Source organism: Oenanthe melanoleuca, chromosome 3, assembly GCF_029582105.1.
Source record: "Oenanthe melanoleuca isolate GR-GAL-2019-014 chromosome 3, OMel1.0, whole genome shotgun sequence".
Classification (NCBI taxonomy): Eukaryota; Metazoa; Chordata; class Aves; order Passeriformes; family Muscicapidae; genus Oenanthe; species Oenanthe melanoleuca.
Genome location: NC_079336.1, coordinates 103,633,990 through 103,652,231, shown reverse-complemented (window position 1 = coordinate 103,652,231; position 18,242 = coordinate 103,633,990). Strand labels below are relative to the sequence as shown.

The following is an 18,242-nucleotide window of genomic DNA, read 5'->3' as shown; positions in this document are numbered from 1 at the left end:
GTCTGCAAAAGACTGCGAGGACAGATGCCACAATCCATCATAAATTATGAATTAGGGCACTAGCCAAGTTACCCTACTGAGCAAAGCTAAACGATTTACTGAAATTGTCTTTGTAGAGCAATACATTAATTTGGGTGTTTAATCCTGCAATCCCCCACACTCAAAAGAAGCTCATCTTTTATATATTAAAAAAAGAATGGAAAAGAATAAAAATCAAATAAAAGACAGAAGTCAAAATGTATAACCTGCTACTTTTCCCTCTGCGTATCTTAAACTATCTTACTGAAGTCAGCCACCAAAATATTCCAAGATGGAACCTGCAATTTTTCTCAGCAGTTTCTGAGGAACAGCACATCCCAACTTAAAGCATCACTGCTGCTAAAGCCATCCTCCCTCACACCCTGAACAAGCCTGCCAGCTGACAGCACACTGCATCATCTTGACTTCCCAACTCTACTAAGTACTTCCTTAGGGACCACTGTACAAAACTTCAGCCTCGTGATATTCAGCAGCTAAAAAAAAAAAAAAAAATTGTTTCTCAAATTGCATAGGACAGAAGCTTGAAAGTTATTCCTCTGGTCAAGATTCATGTCACCACTAATTAAACATTAAAACTATTCTTTCTGGCAAAGATGTGCCTAACTTCCCTTTGCATCTCCACCTACTATCCCTCCCTAAAACCCATCAAGAGCTTTCAGGGCCTCAGTAAGGACAACAATTTATCAATTTATTGTTGAGAGCAGCATCCTTTCCTATGGTTAACTTTTGCCCCTCAAGGAGCTGTCTGTCACTGTAGATAAGAGAGCTTTCTCAGCTGCATGCAGAACCATAAAATAATAACTCTATCCAGGACCTGTATAAGCTTAATGCTGTATGGAAGTTACCTTGTTAAAAAAGTCACAGAGCAGCAGCTTAAAGAGAAGTCATCATCTTAATTACATCAAAGACAAGTGATTTACTTTCTTAGAGAGAGGATTAGCTACACTGGATTTTGTGTTCTTAATCTATATAAACAGATCTGAACTTTTTAAGAATCTTTATCTCATACTTGCTGAAAGCAAGAAAACTTTTTTGTTTTTCCCAAAAACATTTTAATGCAAACTGTAAAAGAAGTGTCATCTCTTCAGCAGCTAATCCATCCTATGAAAGTTATTTGTGTGAAGCTTACCAGCAAATCACAAGGTCAACTGAATATATCTTCAGTCTTTTTGTTTACTGTAGTTTCCCTCCACTCCTTACACTAAACACACCAATTTATCTACATATATCAGGGATATCAGTAACTAGAGATGATTCACCTCCAGAAACAAAGGAGCACACACACAGATTATTGCTCAGTTTATGCTCAAGTAAACTTAAACTACCTGAAGAGTATAGTGGTTTTGGTTCACCAATGCGAATTTCCAGCCAATGCACCAAGTAATGTAGTGGGTCTAGGGCTGGCCAAACACCAGTGCACCCACTAGAAATATTTTCTGCTTATTTTCTGATGCAAGATAAGGATTAGAGGGAGAGCAAAGCAGGCTCAAAACTTTAAACAGTATAAAAACAACCTTATTAACAGAACTAAAAGAAAAGAAATAGTAATAAATCAGAATAAACTTTCAGACCGCTTCTTCTCACTCCAACTCTTTTTGCTTTTCTACTGACAATATAGAGACAAATTTGGTATTTTCAGGGAGTTTGCCACTTCTAAAATAATCTTTCTTCAGTTCACTTAGAGGAACTTAAGAATCTCTCCTACCATGCCATCAAGACTTTTCCACAAGAAACGGCTCTCTCGTGGTTTTAGTTTTCACAAATAGCAGTCACCCAGAAATCTGCAATCATAAAGTCCCTCCCACAGTTTGGTTTCCACAACCACCACTATGGGTCACTCATGGGGGTGAATTTTAAGGATGAGCTCTTCTAGTATAGACACAAAAAACTGTCTTATCTCTGGGAACAGAGGTTTTTTTCTATCCCTGAGACAAGGTTTCTCATCTCTCTCTCTCTGTTCAAGTTTTTCATTAGATCACAGCTACTTCAACATCGGCTTGCTTCAACACTGGTACTTCTGCTCATGGCTATGGGTACAACCCTACATACCCTCAATGCATTCCATGAGTTACAGGGGAAAAAAAGTCTGATGTATCAGTTACATCTCCAACACAGCCTTACAAGAGAATTTCAGCCCAAGACTAAGGCATCTTGTCATTGCCCTCCCATCTGGAATTTGACTCCTTCTTCACTGACCTCAGTGTGTTCGTGTTGGGTTTTTTTTAAGTGTCTCCACCCTTTCTGTCACTCACAGGACTGATGCCTTGTTCATCTTTAAATGTGATTTCACAGAGGTGTATTCATCTCTTAAGTGGTTTAACAGGGTGTCAGTATTCAAAACTAGCCAGCTGATTGGTTCTGTCAGGTCCAAAGGAAGCTGCCAAGGTCCTTACAGGGAATCACTTCCATTGCTTATGGATTTTTTCCCCCAGCTAAAACTAAACTACGTTAAACCACGACAAAGAGTTTTTCCATCTCTGTACTGTGCAAGTCTAGCTTCAGAAATCAATAGCCAAGGTATGTATCAGGAAAGCCAGAAGAGTGTGTGGGGTCACCAGATCATGGTCAGATTTGCACCACTCTGCAGCTCTGTATCTGTTCAGGACACATCCTGAAAGGACAGCCAAGAGCCTGAGCAAAGAAGAGCACACAGAGATCTGGTTACACCCTCCTGCCCTGGCAGTCTTGGATATCTATCACAGCCAAATACCAACTCAGCCTTAAAGTTACTCCACATTATGCCATGGGCACACAGACTCCTGGATACCTTCAGCACAGACTAAGAAGCTGCAAACATAGTTTGCTCTTCTTACCCTTCTTATTCCTTTGCTGCTTCCTTAATATGCATGTAACACGGACAGAGAGCAGAAATGAACAAACGTGATTTTGAGCCACGTCCACAAAAAGCATGTTAATTTCACAAGTATTCAAAATAATTAATTACCATGATCCTCACACATTTCACAGAAACCACAGTTGTTATTTTCTTCATGGGGCTCCCCAGCTATTATACACAGCAATTAATAAGCAATGCTCTCCATGTGCATCTAGGAGACAGCTTTCTAACCTTAAACACAGCAGTCTTGAAGAGACCTGGTGATGTTTAGCATGAGTAACAGTGGTATGCCAACACATGAAAAGAAAGGACAAAACCGAATACAGCACTAGTTTAAGCGAAGCTGGAATTCACATTCAGGGCCACAGGCAACAGAGGAGACCCTGAACAGTGGCACACAAGTTATTGCTGTTTTCTGTGTATACTCAGCAGAAAAACTGCTGCACTCTGAACTTCATCAAACCAAGAGTTTCAGCAGCAAAAGCATCTCTTTTTTTGAAAGATAGCAAAAATTGCACTCAGCTGCCTCAATTTACTTTCATCCCTGTCACTCAGCTACAAATCTCTTATAAAGACAGTTGTTACCATCATTATAAGAAAAAAAAAATCACAATGAAAGCTGATGGATTTTTAGTGGGGGGGTGGTCTTGAAACACACAGGTTTCATACAGCTCTTACCGACAGAACTTGTGATTGTCAAACTCATCTAACAATCTCAATGTTCTAGCTGAACATAATTTCTTTTTCTGTATAAATCACTGATAATACTGAGTGGTTTAGAAACATGCTATTTCCTACTTGTCTGGCTGGAATGCTGGTCAGAGCTCAGTGTTACCACACATTTTCTTTCCACCATGAAATATTTGAAGTGGCTCATCTACATGCTTCATCTCTGTAATCTTGTGTCAACCCACTGGGAGTATTTAGAAAGCTAAGCATTCATAGTACAACGATGCTTTTGTTAAAGCCAAACCTTATTATTAAACATAAAACCCTCAGTATTAAAATAGATTAATTTGAATAGTCAGAGCCATATCAATTTCTTTTAAAAATAGCAGATTAAAGACTCAGAGACTGCCAAAACATCTAAACGCATTTCAAGATTTGTTTAAAAGGACTGCAGACCTCCTTCCATTTTAACTTCATCCTATGAAAAGTCATTCTTACCACTAGCAAAGATCTTTAAATCACCACCTGAATTAGCTGTTTTCTTAGCATCACTGTCATATCAATGAATGCCAGGGGCTATGAGAGTCAGGAGGACTATCAGCTGCCTGGAATTAAACATCACTTATTCCATCTTCTGAATTACCCAATTAATACAACAAATGTTTTTCTACCAGTGACACACAAAACTCAGCAACAACAAATTCCCAAGACTCTAATTTTTAAAAACACTTTCCAGAAAAGTTTTCAAAAGTCATCTCTCAAAGTCACCACTGCAGAGTAAAGATATCTTTGGGAATTAGTGTGTACCCAACAAAAAACTAATATATGTATTTAACTTCAAAACACACTCTAGTTGTTAGTCTGCATGGTGGCATTTTATTCACCGAGCAACACTAGCTCCTGTTGCTGTACAAGATGAGTGCCTAACAAAGTGGTATGTAATAAATAGTATTGAAACAAAGGGATATAAATTCCAGAGCTTCACAAAACAAGTTCATTCTTCACGTGATGTCAGGAAGACACTCTGTTTCAAAGTACATGAGAAAACAGATGAGATGTACATGCTTTTGGTGTATCTGAAGGATAGCAAGTGGGGAGAATGATGCATTACAAAATATTCACATTATCCAGACCTCTACGGCAAGCTCATTCTTTATCTCCAAAGTGGGCAACTCCTTATTTCTTAATACAGTTAAACCAGAGAAAGCTTATATTTACAGGACCACTTCAAGAACAAAAGTTTTGTCTTCCTACCACTACCCCCTGACATTAAAGAGGGCCACTGGTCACTAACTATCCCTTTTCTATCCACTGCTGCAACACCTGACCTCTGAGATCCACTTGTGCAGCCTGGCAAGCAGCACACCAAAAATCAGGGGTGTTGACAGTCCTTCTGGAAACGAACAGGCCCACATCAGATTGCTTCCCTTTGCTCAGAAAACTAGGCACCAAGCTTAGTCTTTGCATTCCACATTGTGCCACCCTCTTCCCAAAACCAAGACTTAACACAAACATTGACCAAATTCCATGCCAAAACATACACCAACCAAATTCCTTATGGCTAGTTGTGTCCATGTGAGGAGATCTGCAAAAAATGTAGGTATTTTTTTTTAGTCACAGGAGAGAATTGTAAAAGACACTACCTCTTTGATCTTTTAAATGTTTTTAATAGCTTTGCTGCTACAAAGAGACAAAGCCCTTGTCAGCTATCATTCCGAATTCAGTAACTTTACTCCTCAGGAGACTTTATACAGATGCACATCCCTCCGTTATGTTGCTGTATTACAGACTTCCATCCTTACCAAAACACAAACTTCTGCCAAGCTTTGCTGGTTTTCTTCAGAATTTAGTTCTGAACACAACTTCTATCAAAGAGAAAAGGAAGGCTAGGAAAAAAACATTCTTCTACAAGCTAAGGTATGTTCTTCCAATCTGCCAATAATGAATGCCCATGAAGTACCCCAACAGTGAGATTGGTCCCTTCCCAATATAAATCTCATTTCAGTTTCCATAATTCTGCATACAGACTTTTCAATGATCTTCCATTAGACTTCCACATAACAAAAAATGTATGCCTAACTGGAATCTCCCAACACCCTCCAGTGAGTCACTCAAAACTTTTAAAAATGGGCACTGTCAAGGTTTTATGTTGTACATGCAATTTTTCCTAATAGCCAGTACAAAAATTTGTGCAGTACTGAACACCTGTAATCTCCAGCTGAGTACTGAGTGTCTGGGGGGATGGCTGCCAGCTCAGATGCTCTGCCCTTCTCCTGCAGCTTCCAACTCCAGCAGCTGATTGATTGTGCCTGCTTCACTTGATTTGTTCTTGGTTGCTTTCTTGATTTCTCCTCATCACTCTTCCTGAACAGCCACTCTATGCTTTACTAATCAATCTGTCATTTTTTACTGTATATGGTATTGCGAGTGAATTGTAAAGAATTTTTTCCGAATTCCCCATCAGTTATTGTTTTGGCTTGACAAATACACAGAAGATTTTATTTTCACCACCACCTCCCTTCAGACTTCTTCTGTTTGCCAGTGCAAGCAGCCACCTTTCCTCGAAGAAACTATCAGAACTTGAGCATGGCACTGTCAGATCATCACCGATTCCATCACACCTGGGGCTTCACTTGTTCTCTCCAGAATCTCATTCAGGCTGTACCTGTTGCCCTCTCTATGTCCCATCAAACAGAGCACAAGTTCTCATCAGCAGCAAGATTTAAAATCTAGTTTTTCTGCAATTCAGCTCAAAAAGACAGCTTTTAGACACACTTGATACCTTCAGAACAGGGCCAGCACTTAAGAGAAATAGTTTTAAACAGATGCAGTAACACTCACATTAATACACACATTTCTTTTAATTGTCCTAATCAGTTGGAATGTGGAAGCATTTCAGCAGCCCAACCTTCCAGAAGTTCACTACTACACATGGCTTAGAACAAATACATCAAAGAAAAAGAGTGACTGCGGATATTTTCTCCTGAATGTACAGTGTAACAAAACCTTTGAGTAGCAGAGAAGTGCTCCAGCACAACTTTTGCCTTCCAGCATTTTTTGCAGTGTACTTGGTACTAACAGAAAGAATGCAAGAGCAGCTACAAGGAAATAAATTCACCACTGGCATGATTCAAAACCCACATATTAGACACTGACATTTTGCTTCTGTGAAGTGTAACAGCAATCACAACGTAAATCCACACCTTGTCACCTTCAGCAGCCCAAGTAATACAACATCTGTGAATTTCAGTGCTTTGTAGAGAACCTGAGAGTAGCTGGAATAAAAACAGTTTGGGCAAGGAGGGATAAAGAGTCTCCCAGCTAAACCACATGACATACTATACATTCCCACATAGCACAGGTCTCCAAAATCAGCTTGCAAGAAGTCAGGTAATCTTTTTTATTTTTATGCAGCCTTTGTTTTCTAGATGGACAGGCTTTCTGATGTTGCAAGATCTAAATGACCTACTCAAATGGGAGAGAGAGATCTATGGGTACTGATGTAACACAGCTACTCAGCAGGGCTGAAGAGCTCAGCAATCTCTTGACATATTTTCACTTCAAAACTTATTCCAGATGCTTTTAGGAGCCGACAACAGCAATAGCTGCTTTTGACAAGGACATCTGAAAATCTGTGAGCTCCTTCAGATTGTGCTAAAATAAGTGTTACAGCCTTCCTGTTTAAAAACAGCTGATTAGCTCTAGACCTCATTTCACCTGGACTATCACCATAAAGAACATGTTCACCTGCAGCCATAAGGTTATTCTACACACCTCTTCACCCAGGCCAGTATTTGCCTTTAATGATACAAAAGAGTCAGGAAATTAGTCCTATATCTGCAGAGGCAGGAAGCACTTTAGATTCTCATACTCCTTCAAAAAAAACTCACAAGCTTCAGCAAAGTAGGATAACAAGACACAGAAAAAAAAGAGGAGGAGGAAACCAGCTCAAAAGCCATCCCTAGTCCTCCATACCCTTGTGTGAATGAAAGAGAACTAGACAAAGAACGAGGCACTGTTGCAGAATTACTTGCAGAGAAGTCTGTAAGCAAATAGGATTCACAGTTTTGGTCAGTTCTCACTCTAAGTATTTAAACAACTCCACTGGTGATCAAAACCGTGATAAGGCTGCACAGGCTCAGGAAATGGGAGTTAATCCAGGCCAGACTGACATTCCACAGCCCAAGAAAGAAAACTAAGGGAGGCCCCATCTTCAGTTTCTGGATAGTTAGAAAACAACACAACTTGCACACTTCCCCTCTGCTTTTGGGTCACCTGCAACACTGTTTTGCCCAGACTATGGGCAAATCATTATGCTCAGTAAATTTCAGCATGGTTGACTGCTGGAGTATCTGGAAAGTAAGGCTCATGCAGAGATCTATTTCACACATTTAGGGGTTAGTGACTCCACCTGGGGATACCAGCAGAGTTCTGGAACACTACTGAAGCTTGAACAAATTTCTTGGGGTTTTTTCACTCCCCTCCCAATTTTAGGCTATCACTATTCATAACAACATGGGTTCTAAGTCCTGGCCTTCCTAGAAGTAACTTTAGACTGAGAAAGCAGAGTGGTCTGTATATTAAGACTCCCCCACTTCACTTACCATCACTCTCACTCTTACTTTTCAAGTCTTCCATCCATGTTGGAATAGTTTTCAATGCAACATAATCCCCCAAGTACTCTTTGCGTCTTTCTTCCAAGGTCATCTTCAGCAAACGCTCTGTTTAGGGGAAAGAGAAATAAGAGAAGTTTTGCAAGCTTTCAACATTGTTGCATGTGAGCCACACAGTGACCAATGCCACTTTAATTCCTGCATCAGAGAACAGCAAAGAATTTAGTTGGGAAAATTCCCAACTTTGGTCGGGAATTGTTGTTTGATAGGGAGTTTTCAGGTTTGAAGGTCTGTTCTGTAGGTTCTGCATTTGTAAACCAGAACTAAAAAAACAAAAGTTCAAATAAAGGCAGGGAGCAGGGTGGGAAATTAACAAAATGCTACTACATAACGAAAGAGATCAGAGCTGCAGCAAACATTCTGTCAGTTGCTAGGTGTCTAGGGTGGCAAAAAAAGCAAGTTTAGCTTTAGAGATTTTTCACTTGAACATTCATAGGGCACACCTGGTTACCACACTAAATAAAACACATAGACAGTTGTTTTTGTTTTCTCCACCTCTTTTTTCAGATGTTTAGTGAAAAGTAAAGCCTCAAACATCACACAAGTATGACAGCTACTGACAACCTCAGTCTTCTTCAGACCCTGCTATAAATGGACTATTACATTAAAAAAAAAAAAAGAAAAAAGCCAACCAAATGACCCAAAACTGCAAGCAAACCCACCACTTCAACTCATTTTTGCAGTCACATCCTCTTTTCTCTCCCTACCTCATCAATGCTTAGTATTAGCTCAGCACAAGACAAAGAGCTTTTTCCCTCCCAGAAGAAGAGGGGAAAAGAAAAAGAACAGTAGAGAACATCAAGACACCCAAACTCTACTCAACTTTCTGGGCCTGTTTTTACCAGTAGCACTGAGCTACTTTAACCACACTAACAGTTTTCCTTGACACGTTAATCAGTGATAAATGCTCTTAAACGAATGAAGAACTTTTAGGGGTGTAGGGAAAGACTAGACCTATGTTATTTGCACTTTACATAAAGGCATTAAGAGAATATTTTTATCTCAAATTGAAGAAGCAGCAAGAGATGAACACAGAAACTGCTTCCCAGATCAAACCTTAAAAAAGAAAAACAAGAAAGAAAATCACTGGGGTCTGGTTTGGTGTTCTTTTGTTTGTGTTTTTTCAAAATGAAGTTTCCTAATTAAGTAGGCTGCAGTCAGCACAGTCTAATATGGCAAGTTTTGAGCACAGCCTCCCTTAACAAAATAAGTTTATTTTGGTATTTTTTGACACTATTACCAGTTTCTTCAGCTGATAAAAACGTTTCTCTCTCCTTATTCAGCCTGGTATCTCAGTGGGATATTTACACCTGCCAAGGAGAACTGACCAACGAGGGTCACAGCTGCACATCCATCTGTTACCTGAGCTCCAGGCACAGGAAACTCCAAGTATCTGACACTGGAAGTCCTACAGGTAGGCAGGCCTGAGAGAGTGTGTCAGTTTTGAGGATGTGACAAGCAGAGCAAGTCCAGGTGCCTTTTGCTGAAGAGGCAACAGAGCCAGTCCTGTGCCTTCAAAACACAAGTTCTTCTCTACAGGAAAAGTTTTACAAAAGTTTGCACATGTGAGTCAGCAGCAAGAACTTAAACTGAGTCTTAATTATACACAAACCTCCCAGAGGATGCTCCCAACAGCCTTCACTGCTAGTACAGTTTTCTGCCTGTGGCAGAAACTTGGGGAGTTTGCAAGCAGCCCAGTCCTGTGTCTAAGGCTCTAAAATCACCTCCACTCCTGCTGGTTTCAGCTGTCCTCAAGGATGATCTCCCCTGGGAGGACGTGCACCAGCCCTTAATTACCAAGAAGGTAATTAAGAAAAGCAAGTGTATTGTCAGTGGGTTTGAACTCAATATTTAGCAATCAGTGCTTTTTTTTTTTTTTTTTCCTTTTAAGAAGTGCTTCAGAATATAAAAGACTGAGAACAACTGCACTTAGCTTCATGGAAAGAACAGATCCAGTGAGCACAGCCAGCTGTGCAGGAGTTATGGGGTACTTGTGAAAGGTGAAGGCAGACCCTGACAGGATTTGATTTCCAAAGTACTGACAGGGTAACAGCAAAGGAAGTTGGGCTTCTGTAGTTTTCCTCTCTAGTTAACTAAGTACTTGATAAGAACAGTCATACAGGGTTAAGAACTGAAGGCAATGCCAGCAATGAAAGGAAAAGCTTTTTCTGCCCTCCTCACTCAAAGTACTTGGGGACAACACCATCAGCATGGTGCTGGAAAAGTTACTGGACCACAAGACTTGCAAATGCTCTTCATTCTGGGCAGAAAAAAAGACAGGGAGTTGTGGCCAGAAATGCTTCCTGAATGGAAAAACCTCAGCAGCACTGACTTGCACTCAGTAACATCACCACGCTGATGGAGACCCCCCTCCTCACAGCAGACTGAGGCACAAAAGTGTGTCAGCAGCTCCAGTTCTTCCCAGACCCTCCTCTCTGCCCTCCTTACCAATGGTTTGAGTTCACCTGCCAGGCTATGAATTCACACAGAGCTGAAAGACAAGTGGGAGTAATAAGAACATTCACTAGAGCCTACCAGTAACTTTTCCCCATCTGCCCCTTGCATTTTTTGAAGGTAAAGCACACAGCATTAAGGGAAAAGTCAGATATAATCGATCACACAAACAATGCTTGAGACAATTTAACTGTACCTTCTTCAGTGAAAACAGAAACTTCTGCCAGGTGGAAATTTGTTGCCTCACCTTTACTACAGAAACATGCATTGTAAGGCAGTTTGAAAGAAAAAGACTCACTTCATTTGAGAGGAGTTTGACACCAGCTACTAACCTACAGAAAAATAAGTTAATTTGTGTTTTAACAATTTTTCCTCAGAAATGTGCACTTGAATCCTCTTCACTGAACTGGTCTTGTGCCTTCTTAGCCTGAAACATACTTAGAGTCACACAGGTGATGGAAGAAAAAAAGAGAACTTAAAATATGACCTTCTGATCTGTTTTTCTTCCTCTCCTCATCTATTACTACATTAAGCTTTTTTTCTCACAGATATAAATGTTGCATCTCCACTCTGTGAATTTTTTTCCTTAATTTTTACACTGCTCTCCCCGGGATCAATAGAAAGTACCAAAAAAATAAAAAACAATGTTTGCACCAAATGTTTGGCCCACAGTTGTCATGCTCTAGAGTTTAGCTTTTATAAACTGAGAACACACAGGTGGGGGGGTCCCTTAAATATATATAAAAATACGTAAGTAGTTCAAAAGATGGGACGTAGGGGTGCTCCGACACTCCCATACCCCAAACATCCCACCCCGGCTGAACGACGCCAGAATCTGAACGGATCACACCAAGGATCCCGACACACCACGCTTCCCCTCAGAAAACAGCGGCGCCGAAAGGAGAGGCAGCACGTTGGGAGAGCATGTGCCCAACTTTTCGGCCCGGAACACTCCCACAAGGTGACTCGGGGGCGGGCAGCCCTCGGCAGAGGGGTTGTTTACCGCCCTCCCTCCGCTCCTCGCGGGCACGCCGAGCTGAGGGGGAACATGCCCGATTCCCGCACGCCCGGGCTGCCATGGAGGCTGTTGCGGCCAGGAGAGCCCAGGAGCAGCGCACACAGCCCGGAGCTGCCCCTCGCCCACCGCGTCCCCTCGGCGGGAAGCGCCGCCGGACACCCCGCGGCGAGGCGGCGGCTCTGAGGGCAGCGGGAGCTCCCCCCTGCCCCGGCTCCTTCCCTCCCGCCTCAGCGCGGGGGTAAAGGCGGGAGAAGCGGGCCCGGCCACCGGGAAGGGCAGCGATACCTTTCTCCTCCCGCCACAGCTTTTTCCGCTTGTTGCCGGGGTACATGGTGGTGTGGCTGGCGGCGGCTTTCAGCTGCAGGTTCCCCAGGCTCACGAGGGGGTGGAGGAGACGCCGCGCCAGAGCCAGAGCCGAGCGATACCGACGCCCCGCGCCGCTGCCGCCGCCGCTGGCACCGCTGATCCCGCCGGGTCCGGCTCCGGCTCCGCGCCCGCCGCACGGTGCCCGTCAGCCGGGTCACGCCTCGCTCTACCCCGACACCCCCGCAGCGCCCGCCCCGCTCCCCGCCGCCCGTTGGCTCCGGCAGCCGCCGCTCAGCAGCCGCCTCCTCCTCCTCCTCCTCCCGCACCGACCGGGAGGAGCCTGAGCGCGGCGCCGCCGGGCCGGCGGGCTTTGGGGGAGCGCGTTGTGAGGGGACACTGCGCGGCGGGTGCTTGGGTGCGACACTGCGCGCTCGGAGCCCCGCGGGGCGGAGGGAAGGAGGGAGCGGGCGGGCAGCCCTGTCCCGTCCCGCCCCGCCGCCGCCCCCCGCCCGCCTCCTCCGCCCCTCTGCTTCCGGGTTGCGGCGGTACCGGGCTGTGCCCGGGGCGGCGGGGCTGTTGCCGAGCGACGGCGCCGGGGCCCGGGCCCGAGCCTGGCCCGGTTCGCCCGCCCGCCTGCGCTTCCCGTGGGGCGATGGCAGCCGTGAGGGCCTGGAGCGTCCGGGACACGGGAAACCGCCCCGGCCGGGTGAAAAGCAGCTGCTGGAGCTGCCCATGCCGGGCTGAGCTTTCCGGGAGCGGGGCTCCGCTGGTGTGTCCGGAGAAAGGCAGGAGAGCTGGCGCAGGGTCTGCAGCGCAGGTCCTGGGAGGGAGCTGGGCGTGTTCCGCCCGGAGAGAGGGAAGCTCAGAGGGGCCTTGTCACTCTCCAGAACTCCCCGAAAGGAGGCTGCAGCCCTGTGGTCCCAAGTAACCAGCATCAGAACAAGAGGACATAGCCTTTTTTTGGGCCATTAGGAAGAATTTCTTCGCATTAGACGTTGGAATGGGCTTCCCAGAGGGGTGGTGGTGTTACCACCCCTGGGGGTGCTTAGGAAAAGACTGGACGTGTCACTCGGTGCATTATTGCAATTGACAATCTGGTGTTCGCTCAAAAGTTGAACTGGATGATATCAAAGGTCTTTTCCAACCTAATTGATTCTGAGATTCCGTGACTTCTCCACGCCCCCAGGCCTTATTCCCGCCTATTGTGAAAATCACCGCTGGCTCCAAAGGCAAGAAAGGCCCCTTGGCCCCTGTGCCGCTCAGCCTGCTCTGTACCAAGAGTAATCTCCCTTCACACCAACTTCCATGGACTAAGTAAATAAATACAAAAGCTTTTCTGCAGCTGTACAGATGTTCTTGGCTTCACTTGTGACCCCGTGGAGGTGAATGGACTTACCCCTGGAGCACGGCAGGTGCTTGACTTAGAGCAGGAGTGATGAGGGGCTGCTGTGACAAAAGACACGTCACAGCCTTGCTGTGCTTATTATCTGACACAGCTTCACCAGGACAGAGCAGTTCACAGGGGTACAGAGATGTCTGACTGCACTCAAACAGCATCTATGTCTGTTCATATGGAAAATGGAATTCCAGCTAAACCATACAAAGAATGTCTTGTGTGCAGCCCCTGGTCAAGGACTGACTTTTCTCTTTCGGTACACTCTTGTGCTTCATGGGTACCAAAGAAAGGTTAGGTACAACTTAGCAACATTTCTGTTGCAACATTTCACTTCTTTTCTCATAGTTTCTGCTAAATACAAACATTAGCATCTCTAACCATTAATCTTGGTACAGTTTCTTACAGTAAAATCATTAATCTTATCCCACTCAGTGATGCAGGGAAGAACCCAGTTTACCTTTTAATAAATCAGACTGAGTCCTCTTTACAAAGCATATCTGAACAATTATATTAGATCACCTCCTGAAGGGTTGTTGTTATCTTTACCTGATTTCTTCACTTTGCCTAGGTGATGTGCCTTGGTAGCCCAAGCACAATTTTCTCATCTTGATAATAAAAATGAGACAGAACCCACCAGGTAAATTTTTCCTTTCTTCTTTTTACATCCATTATGTGGAGCAAATATTTGAATGCATATTCTAGATCATTGAATATTTACCAAGCTACTGAATATTCTAGTGTCCTGTGGGATCTGTTCCACATTTTATAAATCAATGTTTATTGGACCAAAAGGGGAGAAAGAGAAAATTTAGCTCTCTTCCTGTAGACACCATCTGCATGCATTCTGCAGTTTAAGGTAAAAGCAGCTACAATAGCCATAATTTTGGAAAATATCTAAAGCAAGTAGCTACATATATAAAAGGGGAAAAAAAATTAAACCTGATGTTTACACCAGCACCAAAATGGAAGACAAGGTAAAACACAGAAATAAAACCAGTCTTCAACTTAAAAATAGAAGTGTCTAAATGTTACAATTCCAGTAAGAAAATTCCTACTGTTTTTTTCTTCAGGTGCTGGTGATACAATGGATCCCACTGAAAAAGCAAGAAATTGTGCCACTGACTGATATGAGCACGACCTGTCTTCTTACACTTGTTGATTCTGGAGGCCCAAAGGCAGAGAAACAATCAGCATTACCATACATGGTAGGAAAGTTCACCTAAAAAGTAACATTTCAGCATTTGGATGAAAACATCATGCTGCAAACTTGGAGATTATTTTCTGAGAACACTTTAGCAAGCTGTATACATTGAGGGCAAAAGCAATGCTCAGAAGGGCTTAAAAATGTTCTGTTGAAAAAATGAGCATGAAAATGGCCCCAACAGAAAATTGCTATGGGTCCAGTGATCTGTGTGTATTTAGTCCATCCAAGGCCTGGTGAACTAGATTCAGAATGGTAATATTCTGCAGAGGAAGACAGGAAAACTGGGCAATGTCCAAAATTAGTATTTAAGAGATATATAGCCTAGTCAGAATAGTAATAGCTGCCAAATGAACATATAACATATGGATAAAGTAATGACCAGTTAGAGAGCTCCCATTAGAGATATAATAGGAAATGTAAATTAATATGAGAGTGAATACTATGCTATAGGAGTGAATAAATGTACCAAAGGAGAGCTAGAGCCTCGATCCAAACTGCTGGATCATCCAAGCGAACCAGCATTAAGGCCCCTACGTGCAGCATTTCCACTGCCATCAACCATCCTGGCCAAAGTGAAGGCAGTGGCAGAGCAATCCTGCAAAGCTGAGCAGATCCAGAGTCCTGCAGGAGGCACTTTGGGGCCAGTGGATGAGCACTGGGTCAGCTGTGGTGTGGGAGCAGTGGCACACCAGGACAGAGTTGGTTTGAGGTGCAGATTTTAAAGAAAAGATCAAAATATCAGGTGCTGGAGAAATAGAGACGATAGGAATGGAAGTTGGCTGTTCCAAGTCTTGGTGGTCTTAAAAACATTTGAAAAGTTCTGTGTCAAAGAGGGAAGGGCAAACTGGTGCCACCTTCACAATGTAGTACAGGGTCAGTTTGTGGACACTGAATTATGGGTAGCAAAACTGGGCAGTTTTGTGAGAGAAGGCAAAGTTTAACAAGAAGACAATTTGTATGAAAATGGCAATAAGCAGCTCTTTTCATTGTTTACAGTGGAAAACAGTTTTTTATTTGTTTTTACACTGTTTATTCATTTTTTCCTTGAATACTGTGAAAAAGGTAAATATGAAATTAAGGTATCTTAAATAATTCAAAATTTCATAATTTAAATATCAATTTTATTTATAAAAATTTAAAATGCAGATCTATATTCAGATTATTTCCTCAGTTTCTACCTCATTAAATAAGAAAGCAACAGAACATTGAGGACAGTTTCACACGTTAAGAAAAAATTCATTTGTCATATATGTGAAATTACCTTTTTAAATGTATAATATCTGTAGCTATTAAACAAAATTGATGTATTACACCAATAACAGAGCAATATAATATTCTAAAATGTGTTTATAAATTATTTATATTTAATAAAAATTTATTTCAGCCATCATTATTCTTCTCAAACCTTATAGCAAGCTGTGCATTTTACACAGTCGTGCTGATTTTGATAAAGCCTGTGCCGTGCATGTTTCCACTGCTGGAAATTCGAATGCAAACTCACAGCCCCTGTACATTAACCATGAAGTCTCTCCTCCTGTCCATTCCTATCACATGGAGGAACTGCTCTGATCCTTTTCCCAAGGTTCCCCCAGTATCACTGGTGAGATGTCACCTTTTATTAGCACATCCACTCTGAGATACACTAACATGCATTGAAAACATAAAATGCACATCATCCATCTTTCATGTGACAGCTGCAACCCACCTACTGAACTTTCAAGCTCATGGCACACCTGGGTCAAGGTTCTGTTAATAAAATCATGCTGAGTGACAGAAGAGTGGGAGTTAACTGCCTGCAAGCATTTGATAAACTGTTACCTGTAATTTCTTTGGTTTGCTGCCTTGGGCAAATGTGCTAAAGAGGAAACTAGTAACTGCAAGCCCCATTTGTCCAAGTGGGTGAGTGGAGATGAAGATGAAAGGCAATAAACTCGTGTTACTCACAGCTTTATGATTTTCATCCACTTTGTCAGGGAACTATCTTTTGCTTCATCAAATATTGTGATAGCTAAATTATTCAAAGAAAGAGAAGACAAATGTTTCTGTACTTTTGATATGTCTGTTGATATGATTGCATGATTCTATTGTTTAATAAGTAACAAATGCACATTGTTTCAGTTTAAACACTAAGGTTATAGTTGTGTCTGGATATCATCATTTTTATTGTAAATAAATAATATATTAAACACATAAATAATTTGAGATAATTGCTCAAATAATATAATATATACACATTATTAAGTGACACGACCATTATCAAGTGACACTTGTGACAAGACTAATTTTTTAGTATTTTGATATACACTTGTCTCATTCTTGATTTGTTGCAGCATTACAAACTTTTAGAAGAGAATTTTGTAGATCCTTTCAAGTCAGACCTATTTTAAATCAACTCTTTTGAAAAACATTGTTCCAATATAGTGATATTGGAACAGTTCAGTCTGGTGACATAAATGAATGGAGCATTTTCCCAAAACCTAATTACAGTTCCAAAGTACTGGGTGTGATTATGTACACCACGTGGGACTGATGCATGTTATAATTGCTGCATGTGCTTACCATGTTGTACCTGAGTTCTGCAGTGAGTGCTGCTGCTCACTACATCCACAGGCAAAGGAGGCAAGGGAGAAAGGAAAAGAGAAAGAGCTATTCAGTTTCCACAATAACCCCACAGACCTGATTTTTCATATGCAGCAGAAGACTGGGAAAAAAAGGCAGGAATGTTCAACTTAGGCTCCTCTCCAGGATCAGTATCATATGGAAGAGATAAAAATACATGCTGAAAAAGTCAGCAGTTGATCCAGACTGCAACTGTCTTCTGCTCCTGGAACTATTCCTGGCTCAGAGAGAGAAAGACGAAGAAAAGAGAAGTGTCCCAACTCAGAGATGACTCAATGCAGAGTGGAGTGGAATGCCACACTGGCTCTCTGGGAGCTTGCCACAGTTCAGGTGTTTGTACATGTTGCTGGTGGTGCTTGCACAAGCCTTTTGAGACCTCTGCCAGTGGCTGCTGGAAACAGAAGTGACTTTAAATCTCAGTCATTCTGTATCTGAACGAACTAAGATGTATCTGAATGAACTAAGACATATTCCACAAATTACTTGGTAGAGAAGAAAATTTTAAGTAGGAAATTACTCTTCTTGAAAGAATGGAATTCCTGTTCAGCCTACAATGTCCTCAGTAAAAAACAGAGATTGAAAGCACAAACAGAATGAAAGCCAATATGACCTCAATAGAGAATAAGAGTTAAAAAAAAAAAAAAAAAAAAGAAAAAAGAGCAGAGTTTAACTATGTGCTCAAACATAAAGTACATAAAAGCAATTCCATTGACTTCACCAGCACCACTGACATACTCTGACTGCTGGGAACTCGACCTCAGCAGGCGGTGTACAACCTTCTTATCATCAAGTGTCTCTGCAAGGACAGAGCATAATTAAATGGGATCACATCTAGCAGAGGAAAGCATAATGTTAATCTGCAGTAGTAGTAAAAAAAATCCCTGGTTATAAAATTCCTTAAATAATAGCTTCTCTTCTTTCCGGAAAAACAACATCCTGGCATTAGAAACATTCAAGCCAGGTGACCATAAGAAGGGGCAAACATGCATTTTCTTGTTTTGGTTCTTCCCTCATCACTGCACACATCT

At 42.4% G+C, this 18,242-nt stretch overlaps 1 protein-coding gene across 9 annotated transcripts in view; it reads right to left on the bottom strand.

Moving 5' to 3' along the window:
* MACROD2 (mono-ADP ribosylhydrolase 2) overlaps positions 1 to 12,244 on the bottom strand; it is an 841,709-nt gene extending 829,465 nt beyond the window's left edge. For 2 of the 9 annotated variants that reach the window (XM_056486346.1, XM_056486345.1), the window contains exons 1-2: positions 11,975 to 12,242; positions 8,149 to 8,265 (exon numbers count right to left, since the gene is read on the bottom strand). In XM_056486346.1, coding sequence (XP_056342321.1) covers positions 8,149 to 8,265; positions 11,975 to 12,020 — 163 coding nt within the window. In that variant the 5' untranslated portion in view covers positions 12,021 to 12,242. Of the gene's footprint in view, positions 1 to 8,148; positions 8,266 to 11,974 lie in introns of all 9 variants that reach the window. The other 7 variants (XM_056486348.1, XM_056486347.1, XM_056486344.1 and 4 more) reach the window with 6 other exon arrangements.
* Between the last annotated feature and the right edge of the window lie 5,998 nt (positions 12,245 to 18,242).